The sequence below is a fragment of the Candoia aspera genome, chromosome 9, assembly GCF_035149785.1.
Source record: "Candoia aspera isolate rCanAsp1 chromosome 9, rCanAsp1.hap2, whole genome shotgun sequence".
In the NCBI taxonomy this organism is placed as follows: Eukaryota; Metazoa; Chordata; class Lepidosauria; order Squamata; family Boidae; genus Candoia; species Candoia aspera.
In genome coordinates, this window is record NC_086161.1 from 599,990 (window position 1) to 623,839 (window position 23,850).

General features: G+C 57.5%; 2 protein-coding genes across 3 annotated transcripts; both read left to right on the plus strand.

Moving 5' to 3' along the window:
- The first annotated feature begins 41 nt into the window (after positions 1-41).
- Positions 42-12,390, plus strand: C2CD2L (C2CD2 like). Its single transcript, XM_063311050.1, has 14 exons — positions 42-527; positions 3,136-3,231; positions 5,009-5,128; positions 5,385-5,495; positions 6,124-6,240; positions 6,668-6,782; positions 7,003-7,117; positions 7,431-7,495; positions 7,790-7,917; positions 8,389-8,551; positions 8,746-8,847; positions 9,436-9,569; positions 9,757-10,039; positions 10,272-12,390. Exons 1-14 carry the CDS (start codon positions 189-191, stop codon positions 10,493-10,495), a joined length of 2,112 nt encoding a protein of 703 aa, XP_063167120.1. The 5' UTR covers positions 42-188; the 3' UTR covers positions 10,496-12,390.
- A 2,078-nt stretch (positions 12,391-14,468) lies between these two features.
- BACE1 (beta-secretase 1) lies at positions 14,469-23,732 on the plus strand. Of its 2 annotated transcripts, none has more exons than XM_063311121.1 (9): positions 14,469-14,986; positions 16,402-16,490; positions 16,807-17,023; positions 17,789-17,926; positions 18,289-18,423; positions 18,670-18,771; positions 19,146-19,295; positions 21,192-21,363; positions 21,782-21,961. In XM_063311121.1, exons 1-9 carry the CDS (start codon positions 14,705-14,707, stop codon positions 21,826-21,828), a joined length of 1,332 nt encoding a protein of 443 aa, XP_063167191.1. In that variant the 5' UTR covers positions 14,469-14,704; the 3' UTR covers positions 21,829-21,961. The 2 variants fall into 2 exon arrangements, with proteins under 2 accessions (XP_063167191.1, XP_063167190.1); XM_063311120.1 differs by having other exon boundaries at positions 14,472-14,986; positions 21,777-23,732.
- The last annotated feature ends 118 nt before the right edge of the window (positions 23,733-23,850 follow it).

Genomic DNA, 23,850 nt, shown 5'->3' on the forward strand with positions numbered 1-23,850 from the left:
AGCCCCTCTCAAGCGCCGCTGCGCTCCGCCCAGCTTCGGCCGTCAGGAGAGGCGGAAGAGCTCGGCTGCCATGTAGCTCCGAGCCGGCTCCGGGAAGGAGGAAGCGAGTCCGCTGCCCCCGTTCCGATTTCGCCGCCCGGGAGCTCCGCGATGCATCCCCCAGACGCCCCGTGAGCAGCGGGCGCGCCATGGAAGCGGCGCCGGGGCTGGGCTGGGGCTGGGCGGCGCTGGTGCTGCTTTTCGCCGCCTCCCTGCTCACCGTCTCGGCCTGGCTCCTGCAGTTCGCCCGGCGCGTATGGCGCGGACGCGGCCAGGCGGCAGAAGCCCCGCAGAGCAAGGCGGCCTCCGCCCCCGCCAGCCTCTGGGCGGCCGTGCTGCGCCTGGGGTCGGGCCGCGAAGGCGCGGCGAGCCCCCAGGCGGCCGGGGCCCGCGGCTTGTTAACCTCTCTCTTCGCTTTCCGCGCCTTCCGCGAGAACTGGCAGCGAGCCTGGCTGCGCGCCCTCAACACCCAGGCCCGACAGCAGGGGGTAAGCCGGCCCATCAGGGCTGCGCTCTGGGCCGAAGGGGGCGGCAGTGCCTGGTCCCGCGAGAGGCACCCCGCAGGGACCGCTCGGCCGCCCGCAAAGACTGGCCGCGCGGGGGACAGAAGCGGAGCGGGTGGGTCTCGCCCTGGGCCACCTTCTCCCTCGCCCGCAACGGCCCTCTGGCCGAAAGGTCGGGCTCGCCCCGCGGAGCGATGACCGGCTTCTGTTGCCGAAAAGGACCGGTTGGCTTGAGCCCCGCTCAGGCCTGGCTGCTGCCTTACCCCCGTGACTTTCCGCTGGCGGGCGGCGGCGCGCTGATTCCCCGCTCCTCGTGCGCGAAGGAGCCCTTCTTGGCCGGCTTCTGCTTCTGCCGTCTCCGGGCTTGTCCTCTGAGGCTGTGCAGGCTCGCCGCTCTCTTCTGCCCCCTCCCCCCGGCGATTTCCACTTTTTCTTCTGCCACGGAAGCCAAGCGGGCTGGATCGATGGAGAGCGAGCGATCCAGCTAGCCGCGTGGGGAGCCCCTCTCCATGGGGCGTTTGGGAGCTGGGGAGAAGTTTCTTGGCATCCTAAAGAATGCAAGTGGGTGTGGGGAAACAGATCTAACTTGTCTGGTGGTCTCTGTTCCCCGGTTTTAAGGCAGTAGCTTTGACCTTCTAGGGATCTGTCCTCCCTCCTTCATGTTGTCTGTCAGAGCTCCCTTCATTACCCTTTTTAATATCCGGGTAAACATCCTAATGAGTTTCCTTAAATGCACCAAAGGTCACAGTAGGCCTCTCTGGGCATTTACATAAAGAAGGCAGCATGTTTAGGAAAAAGTGCAATTACCTGGATGTCCTTTACTCAGACCAGGGCGTGCTTGACATTGCCCTACAGAGACCTGGGAGGCTGCTGTGGACCCTGCAGACTCCAGTATTTTTCATCAGGACTGCCTTGGTGCTATTGGTACTGTATTCCCCAAGGCAGGGCAGGGCAGGGCAGGGCAGTGGTGGAATTAGCTGCCAAGCAGGGAGAAATGGCAGGGTATGCAAAAGTCCAAGCTGACCCCTCCCTCCTCTGCAGACTGAAATTTTGCTTAAAAGTGTGAAAAGAGCTGCTTTTGCTCCCCCTCCCACCTTTCCTGACGCTGGATACTGCTGGTCTGACTTTTCTCCTCCCTCCGCTCTTCCTACTCAAGACACTGCCCTCCTCTCACTTGGGGCCTTTTTACTCCACTGTTCTTTCAAAAGAAAAGGGGGTAGACAGCAGATCACAAACCTGCAGCAGAGCTCCAAGTTGAAATCTTCCCTTAGTAAGGGGCTTGCTTGGTGGACTCGCCCATGTTGGTTTTGTGATTTCCCCCCTCCCCAGCAAGGAAAATGATGGGAAGCTCCTGGACATGGGCCTGTTCCTCCCAAGTCTTGAACGCATCAAGTGGAGGCGGAGGAGGTCTTGCAGGCCATCAGGACCAAGGTGCTCTCCTTGCTGGGAGCCCAGAGCCAGGGGTCCCAGGAGATGGCTGGCAAGGGAGAGCCGGCCCACCTGGTGGTTATCTCTGCTCCCCTTGAACTTTAGCCATTAAATCTGGTCTTGCTCTCAGAAATACAAAAGAACCTGCCCTCTTGCAAGGGACAGCTCTTCAGGCATTTGAACAGTGCAACCACCCTCTCACCACCACAGTGCCTTCTGACTAAATTTGCCCCCTTCCCTCATAAGATTGGTCCTCCATGTTCCTGAGCATCTTTGTGGCCCAACTTTTCCTGCATCTTCTCCTGGAGGATCCCCACAGAAGTCACAGAAGGAGAGAATAGATGGATAGTGGATACATAGTTTTCTGCAGGGGAAGAGTATCCATGTGGGAACAGCCCTGCAGAGAAACAGCCTCAGATGTGCATCACTTTTGCATCCAACTATCCTGGAAGGCTATACAAAAATGCAGGCCTGTTTCACCAGCTTCTGTCACTGGTGAAGAGGTAAATCTCAAGAGGGTTGAAGAGGAAGACCAAGGTAATATGCAAGAGTTCATGCATTTTCATGCATCTTCTTTTGCACTCCCCCCTTTCTTTCCTTTCCATCAGCAAGATAGGCTGCTACAAACAATGCTCAGGAAGGAATGGAGGAAATTTCCAATTGTTCATAACTAATGGAGGCATCTCACATTTATTTTGGTGGCCAGGATATTCCCAGCGGGCAGGGCAAGTTCTCTTCCTTCTGAGCAAGCAGATCCGGCAGAGCTGCTTTAGGATCTGTCCTTGTCGGAGCTTCTCAGTCTCCTGGCCTAGGTTCAAGTGATGTGCAGAGACTTAGTGGGTGAATGTTTCCTTGTGGCTGACACTCAGCTGAGAAAAGGCTCTGGCACTGTAGGCAACCCAGCAGCCCTGGCCAGCCACCACAGCGTGGGCTGGTAGTGGAGGCCAGGCTCATCCCTCTGTGAACTGGGGCTTGAAAAGTCGGGCCCACACCCAAAGCCCAAGGAGGGGGCATGTTGAGATTTCAGCAGGATGCCCTTGGGAAGTGCTTCCACTGGATCCCCTTTGCTGCCGATGGGCAGCTTGTCTGTCCTTGCAGAAAAGAGAGGGTGACCTTGCCACACTGGGCTCCTCCTGCGGGCCAACGAGGCTTTCTTCTTTCCCAGAGCTCAGTCCAGATCACATTTGAGGAAAGCCCTCGGCAGCTGCCAGCTGTGACAATCAGCCATGTGGCCTATACTGACCAGTCGGATCGCAGAATGGTGAGTAACCCCGAGAGGTACAAGCCTCTGCCTTTGCCTACAAAACATGCCCCTGATTTGAACCAGGAGGTTCCTGGATCTCTTACCACCTGCCCTTGTTACTCTTCCCAACTCAGGAGAGCTTTCCTGGAGGCCTGCATAGTCCTGGGGTGTGGGCAGGGGGGGTAGGGCAGAACACTCGACTGCTCTCAGACTGCAGCCAAGACAGCTTCTGCCCTGCGTGTGGTCAGCTTCTTCCCGACTCTTCCCACTCAGACGCTGGCTGGCAGCCCGGGCATTTCATTGCCTGCGGTGCCTCAATATGCCAGGCACCCACTTAAATCAAGGACAGGGTGGGCAAGGAGCCCATCCTGATTGTGGGCAAGGGTGACAGGCCAGCGAGGCCGCTCTCTGATGTTGCAGAACAGCCCCCAGAAGGCCTTAGGAAGCAGTCTAAACTCAGAGGGATAAAAACTGATTGGCTGCCCCTGGAGGAGTTGGATGTGGCTACAAGGTCAGCCGCAGCTGGAGGGGCACAAGTTTGGTCTGGGGAGAAGGACCCAAACAGCTTTTGCCAAAGTGTTGATAGCTGGCCTGGAAGCAAGGCGGCAAGGGAGGCTGACCTTGGCAGTTGCCCTCTGGCAAGAGACAGCCGTGCTCTGGGATCACAGCCGCTGACCTAAAACCATGGTTGCCCAGCCCATGAACAGGCCAAGACGTGGAGCTCAGAAGGTGCGTGAGGAGCCAGGGGTCTCTAAGCAGGGGCTCCTCTCCCCATCCAGAAGTGGCACAGTGGGGGAGGGGCTGCCACTTCTGGATCAGGAATGTTTAATTGTGGAGGAGCTCAAGCTTTGAAAAGAAGGAGGGTGCCAGTCCCAGGATGTTGGTTGACAGATGAATGCTGTGCTCTGGAAATGTTGGTTCCTCTTCCACTGAGTAAAAATAGGAGAAGAAAGGAGTATTTGGTATGTTCACCGCTTTGAGTTTTTTATAAAAATAGGAAAGGTGGGAGAGAAAATAAATAAAATAAAAATAAATAAAAATAAAGGAAGGAAGCACCGTAACCCCCTGGGGGACTCCCCAAGGCCTGCCAAGAGCTTACTTGGAGGGTTATCAAGTCTGCTCAGTTAGTTAAACAGCCAAGGTTTAACACTCCTGGTATATACTTATATAGCGTATGATGAGTAAATGACAAGAGAAAAGCAAATATATACACACAGTCCACACAATTATATACAGAACTTCTGAAGGGAGTTCTCCTGGTCAAATCGATATTATCACGTGATAGCAAAGAGGTATGGATGTATATCCATTATCCTTACATCTAATATGAAGAGCAGCTCTAAAAGAGTGATCTGGATTATGACTGGGAATTGGGCAGATTGACCCATTTTCCTATAAGACAACAGGGATGAGACAATCCCTCCTCCCATCTTCTTTCTAAAAGCCCCACCCCTGAAAACTGTTATTTACTAGGTTCTGGGACCTCTCCATTTTCCAGTTCTAGCAGCTTTGTTGGAAGGCTGCAACAGGAAAACAGGACAGGAAGAATTAACTGAAGCCTTTTTCCTGGACCCCACTCCACACAAGAGATGCCTTCAATAGAACTTTCTGAAAGTTTAAAGCTGGTGGGGTGGCATATGCCAAGCACTGCTATTGCCCCTCTGACTCTAGATGGATGGAAGGAGGATTGAAAGTGGTGCCATGGGGCTTGGGGGGCTGCTGCAACTACTCTGCTCTGGGGGTGGCTCTGGGGAGGCACACGGTGACCGCCTCTCTCTTCCCTCCTCTCGTCCAGGTGTTGCACTGCCTCCTTTCCACTGACACAGTGCAGTTCCCTGTCCTGGTCACCCAGCAGTCCCCAGCGACCGTGTCCATGGACACCTATTACGTCTCCTTGGCTGTGCAGCAGGCCCAGGTAATGGAGGATGGAGGAAGAGGCTGGGAGCCTCCCCCTCTCTTGCTCCTGGCTGCCTGGGGTGCAGGGGAGGGATGGGGCTGGCTGCTCTGGGCCCAGGCATTTGGTACAAGACTGGCCTCCACATCACTGCATTGTGGAAGGTCAACAGCCTTTGATGGGATTTATTTTAGGTGATCGTAGCCAATTTAGAGTTTGCATAAATAACCTTCTGCCTGGCAATTCGCACTGACATCTATTTTGTCCTGTTGGCCAGTTGGAGATCCATCTGGAGGAGGTGGAGGGCGAGGGGCTGCTGGTCTCATGGGCTTTCAAAGACAGACCCGACCTGAAGCTGTCCATTCCCCTGAGACTCCAGCCGCATGACGTAAGCAAAGAAGGGGCAAGGGGATTTACGATGAAAGCCCCCCCCAGCCCGTGGCCCTGGCGGAGGATGATGAGTGCCCGCTGCTCTCCCCTCCCCGTGACAGAGCTCTGCTGTCCTTTCTGCCAAGGAGACACAAGGGACTTCCTGCCTGCGTGCTGCACGTACTTGGCCACCAGCCTCAGGCAGGGCTGTGGTCGGGTGGGCATAGACCCATGGCCTCTGTCTGCCTATGATGCAAGGTTATGTGGGCCAATCTGTGTGGCTCAGTGCCAGATTCAGATGAAGATGGCTTCCCATCCATCACCCAAGGCCCCTCTGTCTCTTGGAAAATACTGCTCCGCCTGCCGCCCTCCAGGGAAGAGGTGTTTTTGCAGTCTGCTTGGATGCCCTTGTGAAAGACCTGCAATGTGTTGGGCACCCAGCAGAATGCTGCCTGGCACAGCAGGTGATCAGCGACTGCTTGACAAGAGCAGGAATTAACCTGCAGGGGAGCTGCTTCCCAGGGCAGTGCTTCTACGGGGGCAGTTTGGGAAGAGCTTTCTGGGGCCATGGGGCAATCCCTCACTTCAGGAAAGGGACTCATCCCCCGCCGGGTGGTCTGGCAAAGTTTTCCTGGTGCCCCTTGCAGGAAAATGACGGGAAGGTGGACCTGTCTGTTATAAAGAACCTGATTGAAGACTCCGTCATCAGCACCCGGCCAGCCATGATGGTGAATCTGAAGGCCTGCATTGCGAATGCCAGCGTGGTAAGGCGGAGTGTCCGGAGGGAGGACGTAACGGGGCCAGCTGTGCATCGAGATGGGAGCGAACCTGCTTCTGGCCCCAAATTACCCTCCGGCCCCTTCAGCCCAGAGCAGGTGATCTGCGGCTGGCCCTCTGGGACCGGAAGTCTGGACTCAGCATCCAGGTTGGCCGAGCCATGGGGAGGGTTAGGCCAGCGTCTCCATCACCTGCTCTCTCTGAACCCAGGGCAATCTTGGGAAATGGAAGGCAGCATCCCTTCCATTTCTTCATTAGAACCCTGCACTGCTCTTCTGGGCAAAGGCAAAACGTAACATAAGCTGTAACAGATCACCTCAGGTGAGATCACGGAGCTTCCCGGGCCTCTCCAGCTGCTGGGGGAGGGAACCCTCTGGCCAGCTGCTTAACTGCCTCCTGCATTCTCGTCCCCAGGACCCCAGCAGCAGGCCGTCCCAGGGCCCCGTCTCCAGCTCAGCAGTTCCCCCAATGCCCAAGCTGCTCCTTCAGCGCCTGCGAGCTCTGCGCCTGGGCCCCCAGGAGAGTCAAGGTACAAGGCGCCCAGGCGCTCTCGGCTTCTGTTCTCTGCTGAGGAGGCTGCGGGAGGAATCTCTCCTTCCAGCTCCCCTGGGGGGGGGGATCTGCTGGAGGCTTCTGAGAAGAAGGGGAGGAACGCCCCTTCAGCTGGGGTGCTGCAAGCAGGACGGGCTAACAAGAGCGGAGACCAGCAAGGCACACTTTGGCTGCACCGACTTTGGCCTCTTTTGCAGGAAATGGGCTGCTGTGCTGCGAGGCGGAGCTGGACAGCCCTCAGCAGCGGAAGAGGACCGCACCTGTGCCAGCCAGCCCGGCTGCTGAAGTGGAGTGGCCCGGCAAGCTTGCTCTGTAAGGAGCCCCGGGGGCTGCATATTTTGGTTAGAATGCAGCTGGGGAAAGCGGGGAGTGTCACAGCCAGAGTCCCAAAACAGCAACAGCCCACCCCCTGCTCACTGTGGGGATGCCCAGGCAGGTTGCTGGCTCCCCGGAGGGGAAGGCCCAGATGCCCCTGCTCACTGCCCTTGCCCTCCAGGCCCCTCTTCCTTTCTTTGGAGAGCCCTGCTCTTGAGCCTCTGGGCCAGTGAGAAAACAACCCTGATATGAGGTAGAGCAGGGCAAGGCTGGCAGCCTCAATGAACACGCCCCCCCCCTCCTCCCACAGGGAGCTCGGTCCCGGGAGCAAAGAGCTGGTGCTGAGAGTGTTTGAAGGCAGCACTTCTGGGGAGGGTAAGTATCTGTGGGCTGCTGAAGGAGGCCTTGGGCAGAGGGGGCTGGCTGGGCTGGGCCTGGGGGGCTCTGAACAGAGCCCAGATGTTGGGCTTGGCCAGCTCTTCCTTAGGAACTTCATAAGGCAAAAGCTGGAAGAGTAGAAAGCGGGGTGGGCTGTGGATGAGGTGAGCTGCCCGTCAACCGATGATAGATGGGTGCATTTCACTTGGGTGGCTCTGGATGGCCGTCCAGGGACTGCGGAGGAAGCAGCAACTGTTCTGTGGGCCTCCTGCCCTTGGCTTCTTCTTGTAGACGTGCTTCTGGGCTTTGCAGCAGTCCCCGTAGACCCCTCCTCCAAAGAGCCGCGGGGGCAGCAGCTCTACTCGCTGAGTCCAGGGGCTGCCAAGAGTCTGCCCCCAGCAGCAGCCGTTGCCGTGGAGGTGAGAGTCACAATTCGGCCGTTAAGTGTCTGTTCTGTGGTCATCTGTCTCCCTTCACGCTTTGGGTCCTGCTCCCCTGGACTCTTTCTCACCTTTAAACAAAGCACGCTCATTTTGAGTGCAGAGGTGGGAGAAATCCAAATAACACATGTGGGGAAATGGTTTTAATGAGTCTGCATGGCTTACAGACTGACCCCCTTTTTCAATCTGTAAACCCAAAATAAACCACCTTTCCAGGCACGGTGGAGAAAGATGTCCCTGTTCACCCCTCAAAGGTCCCCATGCTCTTTCTCCAGGTGTGGTGAGCTTGTGGTGGCCAGTGTGATTCAGCTGATCAGCTCCAAAGCAGACCATTTAGGATGGCTGAGAGAGAGAGAGAGAGAGAGAGTGCGCGCACACATGCGCGCGCAGGCAGCTAGTTTGTCAGGCGTTGTCTCTGCTTATCCAAGTTGTATTTGGCTGTCTTGGCAGCTGCTCCACCAGGACTTGCCAGAGTTCCAGGCTGCGTCCTCCCTGCGCGCCAGCATCACTCCCACCAAGAAGATTGAGATGGGCCGTACCATAATGCCTGATGGCACTATTGTCACCACCGTCACCACCATCCAATCCAGGCCCAAACTGGACTGCAAGCTTGGTAAGTGCCCGGATTTCAACTAGCCAGGCTTCCAAACCATCAGTGAACTGTGTTGTGTGGCTGGAGAGCACTCCTAAATGGCATCCTATTCACATGGATCTGGGTGGTAACGCTGCCTTCAGCCTGAGCGATGATGAGATAACCAGCCGGATCTGGTTGAAGCTTTGCTGAGCCTTCTTTTTCCGGGACCCTAGATTCACCCTCAAGATCTCCATCCAAAGTGGAAGTGACAGAGAAGGTGACCACGATGCTTCCAGAAAATGGCTGTCCCAGCAGAGCATCTCCCTGCAGTAGCAGTGAGTCACGTTGTCAAGAAAAGAACAATTATGGGGATTGTGAGATGGACAGTGCTGGTGGGATGCTGCCCCTCCTGCATGAAGACAGACCCTTTTAAAGAAGCAGATGACCACCCGCTTCTGTAGCTTCTCACCAGCTTCCTTCTCTCTTGCCTAAGATGAGACTAGACATGGGGATGGGAGCCACTGCTGTACAGGAGGGCATTTTGGTGCCTTCCAGATGTTTTGGACCACCTGACCCAGGCAGAATAGCTGTGGATCAGGGGTGAGAGTTCAGAATAACCAGAAGGCACCAGGTTACCCTTAGAGCATTGGATAGGAAGAATTACTTACCAGACAGTTTAAATATATATACTGTACAGTTTGCTGAGTTAACTTAGGCCAGCCACCATGTTCTTAGTCTCACCTGCCTTGCTAGGTGGCCTGGAGGAAGAATTAGGCACCATCATGTTTAACATCACACTGAGCAACCTTGGATAGAAGAGATGCCTCTCGGCCACTGCCATGGGCTGCTTGTACAAGGCCATGAGAGTTGCCAGAGCCGCTGTGGAAGTGGCATGTTAGAGCAGCATGTCTCTCCTCACCCAGGGAGCAGCTGTGTGTCCAACAGCTTGGATCCAGTGGCCGAGACAGCCATTAGGCAGCTGACGGACCTGACCAATAAACCCGTGAAGAAGACCCCCACCAAGCGCAGCACGCTGATCATCTCGGGAGTTTCCAAGGTAACCAGCAGTTTGCCTGGTTAAGAGCTGACACTGTTTTGTTTATTTTTATTTATTTATTTGATTGGACTTTCATGCTGGCCGACTCCAGAACCCCTCCGGGAAGCTGCTTTGTTGAGAAGGAACCAGGAGCAAGGGGACCTCCACCCCTCTGACTTTCAGCTTCTCGCTGTCCCATCCCCCACAGGTCCCAATCACCCAGGATGAAATGGCCCTTTCCCTTGGCTATGCAGTGTCACTGGGGAATCCCCCCCAGGAAGACGCCATCACGGCCAGTCTGTCAAAATGTGTGCCGAGCACCTGCGGTCCCACGCAGCAGCTGGAAAGTTCATATTCCCCTCAGAGGGCTAGCCAGGATCTGGATGAAACAACACATTCGGACATCTCTGAGAGACCTTCCATGGATGATGTGGAATCTGAAACCGGCTCAACAGGTGCTCTGGAGACCCGAAGCCTGAAAGACCACAAAGGTGAGGCATGTGTGTGGAAGGAGGCCAGCTTTATTCTGGGCAGGGACCAGCTGGGCCCTCCTTCTCTGCAGGGGTAGCCAGGATTCCAAGGAATCTAAAGCCAGGATTTAGGAGGTGGTCTCTGGGTCATTCTCCAACCAGGGCAGCGGGTTCTTGGACTTCTGTCACAGGCAGGAGAGCCCAGGGCTGTACCATTCTCCTCTGTGCTCACAATCTCCTCCTCCTCCTGCAGTGGGCTTCCTTCGAAGTGGCACCAAGCTCATCTTCCGAAGGAAGAACAAGCAGAAGGAGGCAGGCCTCAGCCAGTCACACGATGACTTGCCCAACACTGGCACAGCCTCTGCCCCCAGGAAGAAGTCTGGCAGCTTCTCCCGGCGCCTCATCAAGCGCTTTTCCTTCAAGGGCCGGGCCAAGAACAAAGTCAGTGGGAGCACGGTGTCTGTGGAGAAGCCCTGAAGAGCTGCCACGTCGGCCTCTGTCTCGGAAGCCCCGCACCATCATCGATGAATGTCTGCTGCCTATGCGTTGTGGCCCCAATTCTTCTGCCCTCCTGCGCAAAGGGAGCAAAGGCCTTCAGGGGCCGGCTGGCTGGTGGTTGGGTTGGCTTGGGTTGGGAAATCTTGCCAATAGCACAGCCTCCTGGTGGAACGAGGGGTGCAACAGTAGCCCTCTGAGTAGCTGCTCTGAGCGCCCCTCTTTCAGCCTAGGTGGGGAAGGGGCAGCCCCTACAGCCACCTCCAGCCTGAATCTGAAATCCTGGGAGGGGTCACAGAGAAGGGTTTCGTGGTGGCTTATCCAACAACCTCTGCTCTCCCTGCCATGCACTGTTGAAAAAGCAGGGGCAAGCAGCTGGCCTCCTTGGCATCTGCAGGGTTTGGTCAGGTTCATGGGGACATGACAAGTGGGGCAGGCAAGCCAGGCTGTTGGGCATGCCAGGGGTTGCAGAGGCTCTCTACTTCCTCCGACCCGGCCTGCACTTGAGAAAGACAAGAAGGGTCTTGGTGGGCCTTGCTTGGGCTGCAAGAAGGGCGCGAGACAGTTTCCGAGCAGAAGCAGTTGCCTGGCTCTGCTTGTGCGATCTCTTCCTTGACAGGCTGGGTTGCACAGAATGGAGACGCCTTGCTGAGCTGCCCCATAGCAGAGCACGGGAGAAAGGGGGCTCCTGCAGAGGACCACCTGCTTGACAGGGCACTGGAGGTTTCCCCCAAGAGGGAGAGACTGGACTGCACCCCTTTAAGGTCCAACTGGATGCCACTTGTGACTCTGACTGGCAACGTGCATGAATTTTGGGAGGATGCTTGCTGAGGCTGGGCTGGCCCCTCCCTGCAGGTTCCTGGAAACACATTGGGGGTGGGGGAGGGAGGGAGCAACAAGGAGATATGCTCTTTGGTCACCCAGAAGTCAGGACACAGGTTTTTGGACAATTCTGGAACAGGCTTGGCTGAGACCCGAAGCTTCTCATTGGAAACTGCAACTGCCTGGGGGCAGTGTCAGAGGGAATTCCGTGCAGGGGCGTCCCCTGTTTCCTAGTCCCATTTCCTTGCTGCAATTTGAAGCCTGCCCCGGTTCTCTGTCCAGCCACCCCACCCTCAGCTGGATTTTCCTTTTGACTACTTGGGGCTGCAGGGCTGAGCGCTTGCTGTCCTGTTCTCGCCCCGTCAGCCCAACCCCTCAGGAAGACAAGCTTGTGGTGCTGCCTGCACCCAGAAAGCGATCCTTGCAGCTTTCCCCAGGCAGATCACAATCCATAGCTGCAAGGACAGCTGCCCCGCGTGTTGAAGTGCAAGGCTGGCTGGTCACAGGAGGCTCCAGCTTGGGGTGGCTGACTCGGCCTTGAGGTGGGAGATCCAGGGCACCAAAGCTGCCTTGGGGGCAGAGGCTTGTCTTCCTGGGGAGAAGAGGAAGGTATGCCCAGCTGGCACGATGTAGTTTCCCCAGGGTGTTGGAGGAGCCATTTGTATCGGAGGGTGGTTTCCATGCTTGTCCCTGGTGGTTGGGATGGGGTGGGGGAGGAACAGTTTAAGCTGAAGTCATTGGTACAATTTGCTGTGAAGACAGGCTGTCCTACATTTCTCTCCTGACCTGCTGGCTGCAACCCTGTAATTTGACTTAATCCTGTCCGAGTGTTGCAGATAACTCTGTATTAGCCGATTTGCTACTTTTGCCATGTTTGTCTAGTCATGACAGATTCCTTACAGATTTACCTTTGAAACACATGGTGTCCCATTTTTGCATTTCTAAGAGGGATGAAGATAAAGAATTAGTCCTGCATTCTGACTTCTGTGGAACTTGCTGCTTTGGTTTAGGAACAGAGTCCTCGTCTGTCTGAAGAGTGGATGGTGGGGGGGAGGGGGCGATGCCTTCAGCATCAGTCTCAGGGGCCTGACTAGAAGAATCTTTGGACCCACCCTGTGGCAGCCAGGCAGACTGGCTTTAACCAACTGCCCTTAACAGTTGATGACAAACATTAAATGTCCTCCCTGACTTCTTTGGAGCCTGTGCTTGGGAAATGCTTGCTGTCACCCAGAGAAGGAAGGGGGCAACCCCAGGTCTCATCTTACGTGAGGAAAAAATCTGAGGCATCAGCACAATGAAAGCATACTCTTCAAAAGGCCACAAGATGGTCCAAATATGTAGCTTATTGAGGAAATCCAATTTAGAAACTGCTTGCGGTGGGCAATGAAGGGTTTTGAAGATCAGGGCTGCCAAGCAACGCCAACGGAGAAGCTGAGTGCATTAGGTTAGTCTTGTGGCCAGCTAGCCAGCAATTGGGGCTGTAACGTGGGGAAGCCCTTCTTCTGATCATCAACCCAACACAGCTGTTTCCTGGGCAAAGGTATTCAAATTTTTAAGTGGGGGTGGGGTGCTATTTTATGGCTTGGTTTGTACCCAGTGCTCAAGGCTAGCACAAGGAGCTCCCTTGTGGGCTCTGGGGCTTCTGGCTGCAGGGAGAAGAGCACGCAGACAGGTTGTGTCCTTCAGCTTCTGCTGGGGGGGCAGTGCCAATGGGAAGGGCATCAGTAACTCTGGCCTAAGTGGAACCGGTGGCCTTTGGGGAGGTGGATTCACCCTCTCAGCCGGTAGGGGCTCCTGCAAAAGGGTGTTTAGTGAGCCGAGGCCAGCTTGCCCATCGCCCAGCAACTTTTCCTTCCTCCTCTAAGAAATGGGGCAGCGGGGGGGGGGGGGCTGTAAATTTTGCAGGCAACTTCCGCGTGGCTCTTAACCCGAGCCAAGGCGCAGCTGCACGTGCAGCTCGCTCTCGCTGCCTGCCCGCAGATAGGCGCGAAGGGGAGCTGCGAAGGTCTCCGCCCTCTGCTGGATCGCAGCGGCTACTGCACTTTAGGAGGGCAAACCCGCCTTCGTCACCCAGCGAAGAATCCAGCCCTCCCACGCGCGAGCCCGGCTGCTGGGCTCTTCTCCCCCTCGGGATGACCGTATTGTCCCGGGTCATTTTAGCCTAGAGAGAGGGGGGCCGGGGAGACATCCAAGGGACTAGTCAAGCATTCTCTTACAGGTGAAGCGCATACCTTTGCTTACGTTGGCGTTTCCTCCTGCTGCTGCTGCTGCTGCTGCTGCGCGACTGGCCTTATTAAACTGAATGGGAATCAAAATCCGCGTCCAGAGCAACTCTTGGCCTGAAAAGGGGAGGGGGAGGGGTAACCGGGTTTCTCCGCTGAGAATAAGGTTTTCACTAAGGCCTGATCTAGGTTTTTAGTCTACTTTACAGGATGCACGAAACTGTGAAAGCACGCAGAGCAACTGCTGTCTTGGGGGGTTCCAATAGTCGGCAGGAGCAGGGCCACCGCGAGAAGAAAATGCACAGGGAGAGGCTGCTACTGAGAAGCCCCAACGCCGCCGGCCCAAGAGCTTTCCTTGGGAGGTCCGGCGAAGGCCCTCCAGGGTCCCGCGCTTAACGCCTGGCAGGTTCGTACAAACGGGTCAGAGAAGGGCGCTGAGGGCAAAACCAGTCCGTCGAACTGGCACGGGAGCAGATAAGCAGGCGGCGCTAGAGATCCTGCAGCGAAGGGACGGCGCCGCTGCCGAGGTTTTGCGGCTGGAAACGGGGCTGCGGGGCGGCGATGTGTACCCTCCGCGACGCCCACCCTGCCGGGCCAAAGCAGCCACCTCCAATCGCCGCCAGCGCGGTCTAGCCGGGATGCGGGCCCCAGCGATCTTGGCGGGCAGCGGACGCCGGGCGACCAAGGGAAAGAGGCGCGCCAGGGAGGCTCTCATCGGAGCTCCTGCGCCCGCCGCGACGCGCCGTCGCCTGCCTTGCCGGGCGCTCCCAGGGGCGGTCGGAACCCCGCGCCGCCTGAAATAGAAGCGCCGCTGCCGCCAAGCCCGGCCCGCCACCGGGGTCCCGACGCCCGCAGCGCAGCTCCTCCTCCCGCCGCGTGCGCAAAGGCGCGTCCTCCGCCTCCCCGGGACAGGACTACAGCTCCCGGCGAGCTCCGGCAGAGGAAAGCCTTCGCATCCGCCGCCGCCGCCGCCGCCGCCGCCGCCTTTCCGCCAGCGGCCCGGGAGCGACGCCGTTCTGGCCGCCTCGTCCGCCCCGCGGCGCCGTTTGCAGCTGCCAGAGATGTTTCCCGAGGCAGCGGCAGCCGCGCCGGTGTAAGCCCGCCGCCGCCCCGCGCTCCTGCCCTCTCGTCCCGCAGAGCGCCCAGCATGTCTCCGGCGCTGCTGGTGCTCTGGCTGTGGCTGGGCTCCGGCGGGGCGCGCGGCCTCGGAGGTGCCCCGGCGGCGCCGACCGGGCTGCGGCTGCCCCTGCACAGCGCGCTGCCTGGAGCGCCGCCGCCGGAGGGGCGGGCGCGGCGCTCGGCCGAGGAGCGGGACCAGCCCCGGCGCCGCGCCGCCGCCAGCAGCTTCGTGGCCATGGTGGACAACCTGCGGGGCAAGTCGGGGCAGGGCTACTACGTGGAGATGACGGTGGGGAGTCCCCCGCAGAAGGTGAGTTCCGCCGGCCGAGCCGGCCCGCCCGCAGCTCCGAAGCACCCGCAGGGGGTGGCAGGCCCGCGGCCGAGGCTCCAGCGCCGCCCCGAGGGCGAGGCGCTCTGCTTCGCGACTCTTCCGGCCGCGCTGTCAGGCTGCTGCAGCTGAGGGGCCCGGAGAACGCGGGGCGGCTCCTGCCCTCCCCCGGCCAGGGAGAGGCTCCTCCGGGAGAGAGGCCCGGGGGGAGTCGGAGGCTGGGCCACCTCCCTCTCCCCGCCTCTCCTCTCCCCCGGGGCGCGTTTGCCAGAGCATCTCGAAGGCCCTGCTGTTCGCAGTCACTGCCCCGGATTCCTGGTCTGGATCTGTGGGAGCCTCACTTCGGGGTAGCCTGCCAGATGGGCAGGTGCCCTGTAGGAAGCAGTGGAGGAGAGGGTGGCCGGAAAGAGTCACATGGAAGGAGCAAATTCCTGCCCCAGAACCGCAAGAGCTGCTCCCTTCTGCATATAGGAAGGTCTGTGGCTTTTGGGGTGCCTCTGATCCTCAGCAGTTCTGGCTGGAGAGACCTGGTGCCTGCCCAGCAGCTAATAGCTGTTGATGGGCTGTTTGAGGGAGCCACCGGAGGGGTTAGGTGCACGATGGGTTTGGGTGAAATGCAGTATGAACGATACAGTGAGCCTCTGGCTTCTTTTTGTGATCTGACTGGGATGATGTACGTGCGGCTTCTTCCCAGAAGGGCCGGCTGGAGACACGCAAATGGTGGGCCAGTCTAGTGGCTGCAAAGGATGGGGCTTTACTGGTAGCCTATTGGCTCTCTGTGACCTTAAGCTGGGGAGAAACTCACGGGAGCTGCTGGCTCAGGGCTGTTTGCTGCATGGCCGAGGGGGAGGAGAGAAAAAGGGTGCCCAACCTCTCCTGGGAAAGAAAGTTCTTCAGGGCTCGGAGGTGCTGCTGCCTCGAAATGCCCTATCTTTTAGCCGGCCCTCTGCCAGCCGCAGATCGTTCTGGAAAGGCGGGCCCCTTCCAGTTGCGATTGCCACCACCTTGGGGTGGGATGGCCGGCCTTCCTCTCTCTGCCCAGGGGGGGAGATCCTCTTGCTGACACTCACGTGGCTTCCTCCCAAGCTGGAACCCACAGCAGAGTAGCTAACGAGAGCTGGCAGTGCCCTTCACCCGCACCACAGCCGTCGCTGCAGAAAAGAGATGACGGAGAAAGCTGCAACCTGCTGCTTGTCTATTGTTACACCCACTGGTTTCAGCACACAAGAGCTTGCCCGATGCGTCAAGAGCGCATCTCCTGGGCTAGTGAGAACTGCAGTTATAGCCGCCGCATCTGGAAACCAACACTCGTCTGGCAAAAGGTGGGGGGGCAGTGGCATTCCACAGTCCCTCACGTGTGCCAGATTCAGCCTTCCCCGTGCCGTTCTCTGTTCCAGCTGAATATCCTGGTGGACACAGGAAGCAGTAACTTCGCTGTGGGTGCAGCCCCTCATCAGTTCCTGCAGCGATACTACCAGCGCCAGCTGTGAGTAGGCCAGGACGGTGGTGCGAGCTGTGAGGGAGGAGAGGGTGTCCCTGCAAGGAAGCGCCCCCAGCTCGCTTTCCAGCAAGGGCCTGCATCTGCACAGAGACAAGCCTCTGCACGGGGCACGCGGCTCCTTGCGTTGCCCCCTTCCGCTGCTGCCTCTGCGTGCCATGCCTCGAGCATCTGGTGCTGCAAGCTTTGGCCCCAGGAGGCAAACCGAAGGCTGAGCCCGGCCTCCTCCTCCTGTTTGGCGTGCCTGGAGCGACGTGGCCACGTGAAGGGCAAACCCTGGACTTTCTGCACATGTCTCTCGTAGCTCCAGCACCTATCGGGATCTGCGGAAGGGGGTCTACGTGCCCTACACGCAAGGGAAGTGGGAAGGAGAGCTAGGCACGGACTTGGTGGCCATCCCTCATGGCCCAAACGTCACGGTCCGCGCCAACATCGCTGCCATCATCAAGTCGGACAAGTTCTTTATCAATGGCTCCAACTGGGAAGGCATTCTGGGCTTGGCATACGCTGAGATTGCCCGGGTGAGCCTCTTTTAACCTTCCGTGTGTCGCGTAAGAGGCGTTTTGTGCAAGCGGCGAAGCCGACCCCCTCTTTTCCTGGGCAGAATATCGGCTGGCTGGTTTGGGCCTGAATGAGGAGAGTCTGTTAACGGGGCATTTCAGAAAGCCATGCCAGTCAAAAAAAGGCTATCCTGGTAAATAAGTCTCCCAGCCAGCCTCTCTCTCCGACGGTGAGTGGCCCTTTCCCCTTTTGAATGGCTCTTAGGCCACCCTTGCTCTTACTCTGGCCGCATGGAGCAGGATTTGGCTCCCTTCCTGCTCTCCAGCAGTGAGTCCCCTGCCTTCTCCAGGGCCCAGCCCTGCTCTTTGGACTCCCTTGCGTGAGTCCCCAGTTTAACCAGGGGAGACCTCCCAAGTATTTTGGGGGCAACTTGTGCTAAGCCAGAGTGAGGGATCAGCGACGGTCCTACCTCACAAGCAGGCTGCAGTGTTGTGGCCAAGAGGAACCCCAGACACTGTCTACTTCCAGAGGACAGTTGAAACTGTCCAGCCCCCCGTCCTCCAGATGTTTTAAAGTAGTGCTTCCCATAATTCACAGCTGGCTAGGAATTCTGGGAGATGCAGTCCCAATATATTGCTGGGGGATCCAAGTGGGAGAAGGGGGTCACGGCCCTGACCTGATCCCTCTTTCCAGCTGAGCGAGGATGCCTTGTTGAAGCCCAGGTGGATTGGACAGTGACCTCTAGCCTGGCCACACTGCTGCCATGCCTTTCTTTCTTCCGCCAGCCGGATGACAGCCTGGAGCCCTTCTTTGACTCACTGGTGAAGCAAACCCAGGTGGCCAACATCTTCTCCCTGCAGCTGTGTGGAGCAAGCTTCCCGACCAATGACTCGGAGGCCCTGGCATCCGTGGGGGGCAGCATGGTGAGGACACGTGACGGGGAGGCCTCACCTCCCTTTCGCTTGTAGATAGTTGCTCCTTACTTTGGCATCATGGCCTTTAAATGAGCCCCAGGAGCCATTTTTGCGCTGTACAGCAGGCTCAGAATGAGAGTCTCTCTGAGCCTACACAAAGTGTTCAGGTTGAGAGAAGGCAAGGCTACAGCGAGTGCCTGCAGTGTTTCTTCCCCCAAATGGGTCAGCTTGTGACTCTGTAACTGGGGAAAGGGGTTTGCAAGGGGCAGCTGCTACCGATGAAGGCCATGACGCCAATCTCTGGCCACACTTTGGGTGGGCCCTCTGCCTCCTGCTCCTATAATTTGCTTTATGCCCACCTTTCCTCACAGATCGTTGGGGGCATCGACCAGACCCTCTACAGGGGCAACATCTGGTACACACCCATCCGGAAGGAATGGTACTACGAGGTCGTCATAGTCAAGATTGAGATCAACGGGCAGGATCTCCAGATGGACTGCAAGGAGGTGAGCACGTGCTGATTCAGAGTGGGGCGGGGGGAAGATGGGCTGTCACTTGGGAGTTGGCACAGGCTCCCGAGTTGAGCTGGTCAGGTTCAACTGGGCCACGGAGGCTGGAGCAGTAGCACCCGGGCTGCCTTGCCTCCCTCAGAGAGTGCCCTGCTGGTGCCCGAGCAGCTTTTCTGCCCAGGCTCAGGCTGGGCCCTTGCGCAAACATGGAGCCGGAGCCTGAATTGGGGCATCTTTCCCCAGTACAATTACGACAAGAGCATTGTGGACAGCGGGACCACCAACCTTAGGCTGCCTAAGAAAGTCTTTGAGGCGGCGGTGAAGTCCATCAAGACAGCTTCCTCGGTGAGTGGCGCCTGGGGAGGTGGGTGGGGCATGGGCAGGGGTCTCCTCTCCCGCTTGAGAAGCCAGCTCCCTCACCCCAAGAGCAAGCGCAGGACGGCAGGGTGTCCCAACGGTGTCTTTGGTTCTGTCCGGGTGGCTGTGCTCAGTCCCTGCCAGGACCAGGCCTGTCAGATTCTGCAGCTGGGGAAGCGATGGAAAGCGGGGGGGTGAGTCTCTTGGTGCGGACATTGGTACTTGCGGGGTGGGGGTGGGGGCAGGACAAGCCATCCAGAACCTGAAATAGTTTCAACTTTGGAGAGTCAAGGCCTGTCCCAGAGCCTGCTGTGGGCTGTCTTGTGCTGAGAAAGTTCCTGTTTTGACCACCCCCGCCCCAGACGGAGAAGTTCCCAGATGGCTTCTGGCTGGGGGAGCAGTTGGTTTGCTGGCAAGTGGGAGCAACCCCCTGGAACATCTTCCCGGTCATCTCACTCTACCTGATGGGCGAGACCACTAACCATTCCTTCCGGATCAGCATCCTGCCCCAGGTGGGTGCCGGGTTCTCAGCAGTCAAAAGGGGAGGGCAGTCTGTTCGGAGGGTAATATCCTCAGTCCTGGGCAGAGTCTGGTGGGGAGCAGGAAGGAAGGTCAGCTGAGAATATCAGTGACAGAAACCACCTCTTTGGGCTTTGTGCAGCTTCTGGAAAAATGCTAATCTTCAAGGACGAACTTTAGGCTGGTATTTGTTATGGCATGGAGTATATTGGCATTCATGCTGAGAACTTGAAGCTTTTCTCAGCTACTGAAATATAGAATCTTCCATTCTTTTCAAAAGCACATTTTAAGCCACATGAAAAGTTTGCTCTTAAGAATTTAGAGGCTAGAAATAGTTTCTTGTGCAAGGGAGCCTGGTGCATTTGTAGCATTACAGGTAGCCCTCGACTTATGATGGCAATTGGGACATGAATTTCCATCGCTAAGCAATGCGGTTGTAAAGCGTGACTGCATCACTTAGTGCTGGCTTCCCACAATCAAAGTCAGTGGAGAAGCCAGCAGGAAGCTGCAAGTCCCAGGCCAGCCAGCAGGTAAGGGGCTGCTGCTGGGTGGGGGAAGGAGTGGGGGGGCTGCAAGAGGTGCGGCGCAGGTTGGGGAAGGTGCACGCGGGTGCACGAGTGGCTGGCGCGGTGCTAGTGCAGAGGGGCTGGGGGAGGGTGTGTGGGTGGGGGAGACTTACCCCAGCGACTTGTGACCTTCCCTGACAGATTCCCTGTTGACTTTCTGGGGAAGCCAGCGGGGAAGGTTGCAAAGGGCAATCACTTGATTGCAGGGCACTGCAACCAGCCATAAGCATGAGCCGGTTGCCAAGGACCCAGATTGCGATCACGTGACTGCAGGGGTGCTGGGATGTCCAGAACTCTGAGGACCGGTCATAACCACCATTTGTTCAGTGCCATTGTAACTTTGAATGGTCACTGAACAAATGGCTGTAGGTCGAGGACTACCTGTATTCTTTTAGGCACAATTGCAACAATATAATACTGACATTGCTTGTAGTAAGGTTCAAAGTAGGAACTTTTATTGCATTGTGAAGACAGTTGCTGTGTTTAAAAAATGCATCAGAACTTTTCAAACAGTAAATTTGATCCATGGATTAATTTCTGAGATTCGCTCTGATGCTGCCTAACTTTTCCTGGCAAGCCAGAAAAAAAAATGCAGCAGGGATCAAAACCAAGAAGAGTTGTTATTCCTCCTTATTGTACATGGGCCAGACTGCAGTTAGCAGACTTATCCCAGGTTTGGCCACCACGTTTTAGGAAGGAATTTGGGGCCCTGACAAATCAGAGCGGGTCCAGAGGCGAGTGACTAGTTGGATGAGGGCCCCAGCGGGGAACCATGGAAGGAACAGTCAGGGGCCCTGGACGCGCTTAGCCTAGCCTGGGAAGAGGAAACTGGGGAGATGCAATAGGTGTCTCCAAATACCAGAAGGGCAGGTGACAGGAAGAGTCGTTCTGAGTTGGGAAGCAATGGGTTTAAATTTCCACAAAGTAAATGTTGATTGGATGTCAGAAAAAATGGAACAGACGTCCTCGGGAAGAGGTAGATTTAGGTGGGCCGATGGCTGCCTGTCTGGGATGCTGAAGGATGGAATTCTGCAGCAGCAGGGGTTGGATGAGATGAGCCCCACCGTCCTTCCAACCTGTAGTTTTGTGCTCCCTGAGCTTTCGAAGAGATCATCCGACTTCACTTAACACAGGAACTCGTGAAGCGACAAAAGCCCCAGAGGCTTAGTGTGCAGACGGCTTTCCCTGTTCCTCCTGGGAACGCTGGCTAGTCCTGCACGTCTGACCTGAAGAGGCAGACCCAGGCTCCCACGTCTGAGAGCGGGGAAACCCTTTTCTGGGACTCACCGCAGCCTTTCCCGCATCTGCTTACTCCCCTCCCAGCAATACCTGAGGCCTGTGGAGGATGTGGCCACCTCTCAGGACGAGTGCTACAAGTTTGCCGTCTCCCAGTCCTCCACTGGCACCGTCATGGGGGCAGTGATCATGGAGGGCTTCTATGTGGTCTTTGACCGGGCCCAAAAGCGCATCGGCTTTGCTGTCAGCTCTTGCCACGGTAGGCCTCACAGGCGGCACCAGCACCTACTGCTTGCCCATGGAAGGAAGGAGCTCGGGTTGCTCAGGCCTGAGCTGCTGCTCAGCCCCCTCCGGCGACCACCGAGGTCTTGCCCTGCTTCCCCTCCAGCAGGACAGAGCCTGGGCCCAGCCTCAAAGCTGTCCTCAGTGGCAGGTTCTGGTGTAGTTCATTGGGTCTCCCACATGCTTGGGGCGCCTTTTCTCCCCAGGCTACCAGACTCACCCCCTTTTCAAGACCTGGCTGGCCTCTGCCCGGCCCTCCCCGCGCGCCAGAGGGTCACGTCTGTCCTCTGCCCCCTGCCCCCCCGGCACTCTGGCCCGGGTCGAGATGGGGCCTTGAGTGGGCTCCTGTGCTCACGCCTTGCCTCTTCTCCCTCTCTTTCCCGGGCTCAGCACAGGACGCATTCCGGACGGCTGCGGTGGACGGGCCTTTCCTGCACCCTGACATGGAGGACTGTGGCTACAACATCCCCCAGACGGACGAGTCGACGCTGATGACCATTGCGTACATCATGGCAGCCATCTGCGCCCTGTTCATGCTCCCCCTCTGCCTCATGGTCTCGCAGTGGCGCTGCCTGCGCTGCCTCCGCCGCGGCCACGGTGACTTTGCTGATGACATTTCCCTGCTGAAGTGAGCGCTGCCTGTGCCGGCAGTCGTGGCTGGGCAGGGAGCACGGGGGCCATTGTCCCCTCTCCTGGGGCTGCTGCGGCCTCTGCCCCTGCCATGGGGGAGTGGCTGCTGCCACTGCTGCTGCTGCCCAGAGCCCACTGCAACCACCACTCTCCAGCCAGTGGTGGGCAGAGCAGTTGGCAGGACCAATGGTGGCGGAGGAGCCGCCCCCTTTGCTTCCATGGGGCACTCAGAGTTCCACCCCACCCGGGCGGCTGACGAGGCTGGTGGGAAGAGAGCAGCACCAGCGGCTGGCAGGAGGGCTGGGCCGGGCCGGGGTGGGGCCCGTCTTCTGTACGGCGAGCCCCAGGACCTTTTCTCCCATGCTCTGAATCTGCCTGTGACCGTGACTGCTGCCGCTCGTGCGACACAGAAGCATTCGGTGGAAAGGGGGGGCTCCCTAGCAACGCTTCTTTGTAATTTATTAAGGGGGGGTTGCGTGCTTGTGTGTCTTTAAAATATATCAATAATTACGAAACCGAAAGGGGGCCACAAGAGCCCACTTTCAGAGTCTTCGGATGCCTGCCGCTTGGAACTTTGGTGACACCACTTCAAGGACACCCCTCCCCCCCCCATGCCTGCTAGGAGCAGGGATCAGCTCAAGATGAGGGACCTACTTCACTGGTGAAGGGATCACTGGACCTTTTCTAGGGTGGATTAAGTCTGGATGGAAGTAAACTTTTTTTAAATTCCAGGAGTTGAGAAGGTGATGGCTATAATGGGGGCAGTTGCCTCTTCAGGGGTGGGGACCTTTCCTGCAGCTCTGCCTGTCCTTGTGCTGCCCTTCCTCCTTTGCCCACTGGGTGGGGAAGCTTTCTCTGGCAGGTCCAGGGAACTTTCCTCCTCCAGGTTCTGGTAGTGAGGCCCCATGAGCTGGCCTTTGGGGTCAGCACAAGGCTCCCAGCTTCTCTGGAGGGTGATGGAACTGTGCCACTGGGCAGAGTGCCTGCTGGCAGGAGCAGGATCTGCTCAAAGGCTCAGAAGGCCAGAGGATGCTGTTGGACCGGGCATTGAGTTCGATTCGAGGGAGGTGTGTCCTCACATGTCAGTGGAATCCCCGCATGGTTGACCTCAGTAGGAACGGCTGATCCCTTGATGCAAAGCACAGGGGCAGCTGAAGCAGCGGCCTTCCTCTGGCACTTCTTCCTCTGAAAGGAATGCAAATGTACTGCCCCTTTCTGTGGATCTGGCCCAGGTTCTTTCCTCCTGTCCTTGGCCCAAGAAGGTCAGATTACTGCTCTGCTGAAGTGAGGATTTGAAGTCAAAGCAGCCCTGTTGGGGCTCAGGAAGATGGCCTGGGGCTTGGGGGCCCAAAGGCCTTGGGCAGTTGGTGGCTGCCTACGGAATGGTCAGAGGCCTCTTTCCTTGGCAGCCTGCAGTCTTGCCTGCCAAGGAACCACTGGCTGTCTTCCATGCTCCGTTGGCAGCCAGCCATGGGCCCCGACCAGCCCTTTCCTGGGCTGGGCTGGGTCTCCATTGCTGTCAACAGCTTTGGCTGTTTGGAACGCTCCTTGGGAAACCCTTTGCTCAGACGCTTGCTGGGGGGGTGGGGGGTGGGTGGGAAGGGGACAGCTGCGTTCAGTGTGCTTGTATAGTATTTTGTAAATATTTGTAGTAATGGCTGCCCAATCTTCCCATTTTGTCTCAAATGCAAATGGAGGAAAAAGCCAGATAACCTTTCAGCCGTGTCTTGGTTTTTAGTAGAAGCCGGGTTGCTTTGTCTGCGTAAACCTGTATGTTTTGAGCTGCCTGGAGGGAGGGGGTGGGGCGGGACGTCCTGAGGTGGCGCCGATCCTT

Coding starts and splice junctions, on each gene's coding strand:
- C2CD2L (XM_063311050.1), top strand. CDS start 189: ATGGAAGCGGCGCCGGGGCTGGGCTGGGGCTGGGCGGCGCTGGTGCTG. Junction 5,129..5,384: donor TGGCTGTGCAGCAGGCCCAG/GTAATGGAGGAT, acceptor CCTGTTGGCCAG/TTGGAGATCCATCTGGAGGA. Junction 7,496..7,789: donor AGGCAGCACTTCTGGGGAGG/GTAAGTATCTGT, acceptor TTCTTCTTGTAG/ACGTGCTTCTGGGCTTTGCA.
- BACE1 (XM_063311120.1), top strand. CDS start 14,705: ATGTCTCCGGCGCTGCTGGTGCTCTGGCTGTGGCTGGGCTCCGGCGGG. Junction 16,491..16,806: donor CGATACTACCAGCGCCAGCT/GTGAGTAGGCCA, acceptor TGTCTCTCGTAG/CTCCAGCACCTATCGGGATC. Junction 18,424..18,669: donor TCCAGATGGACTGCAAGGAG/GTGAGCACGTGC, acceptor ATCTTTCCCCAG/TACAATTACGACAAGAGCAT.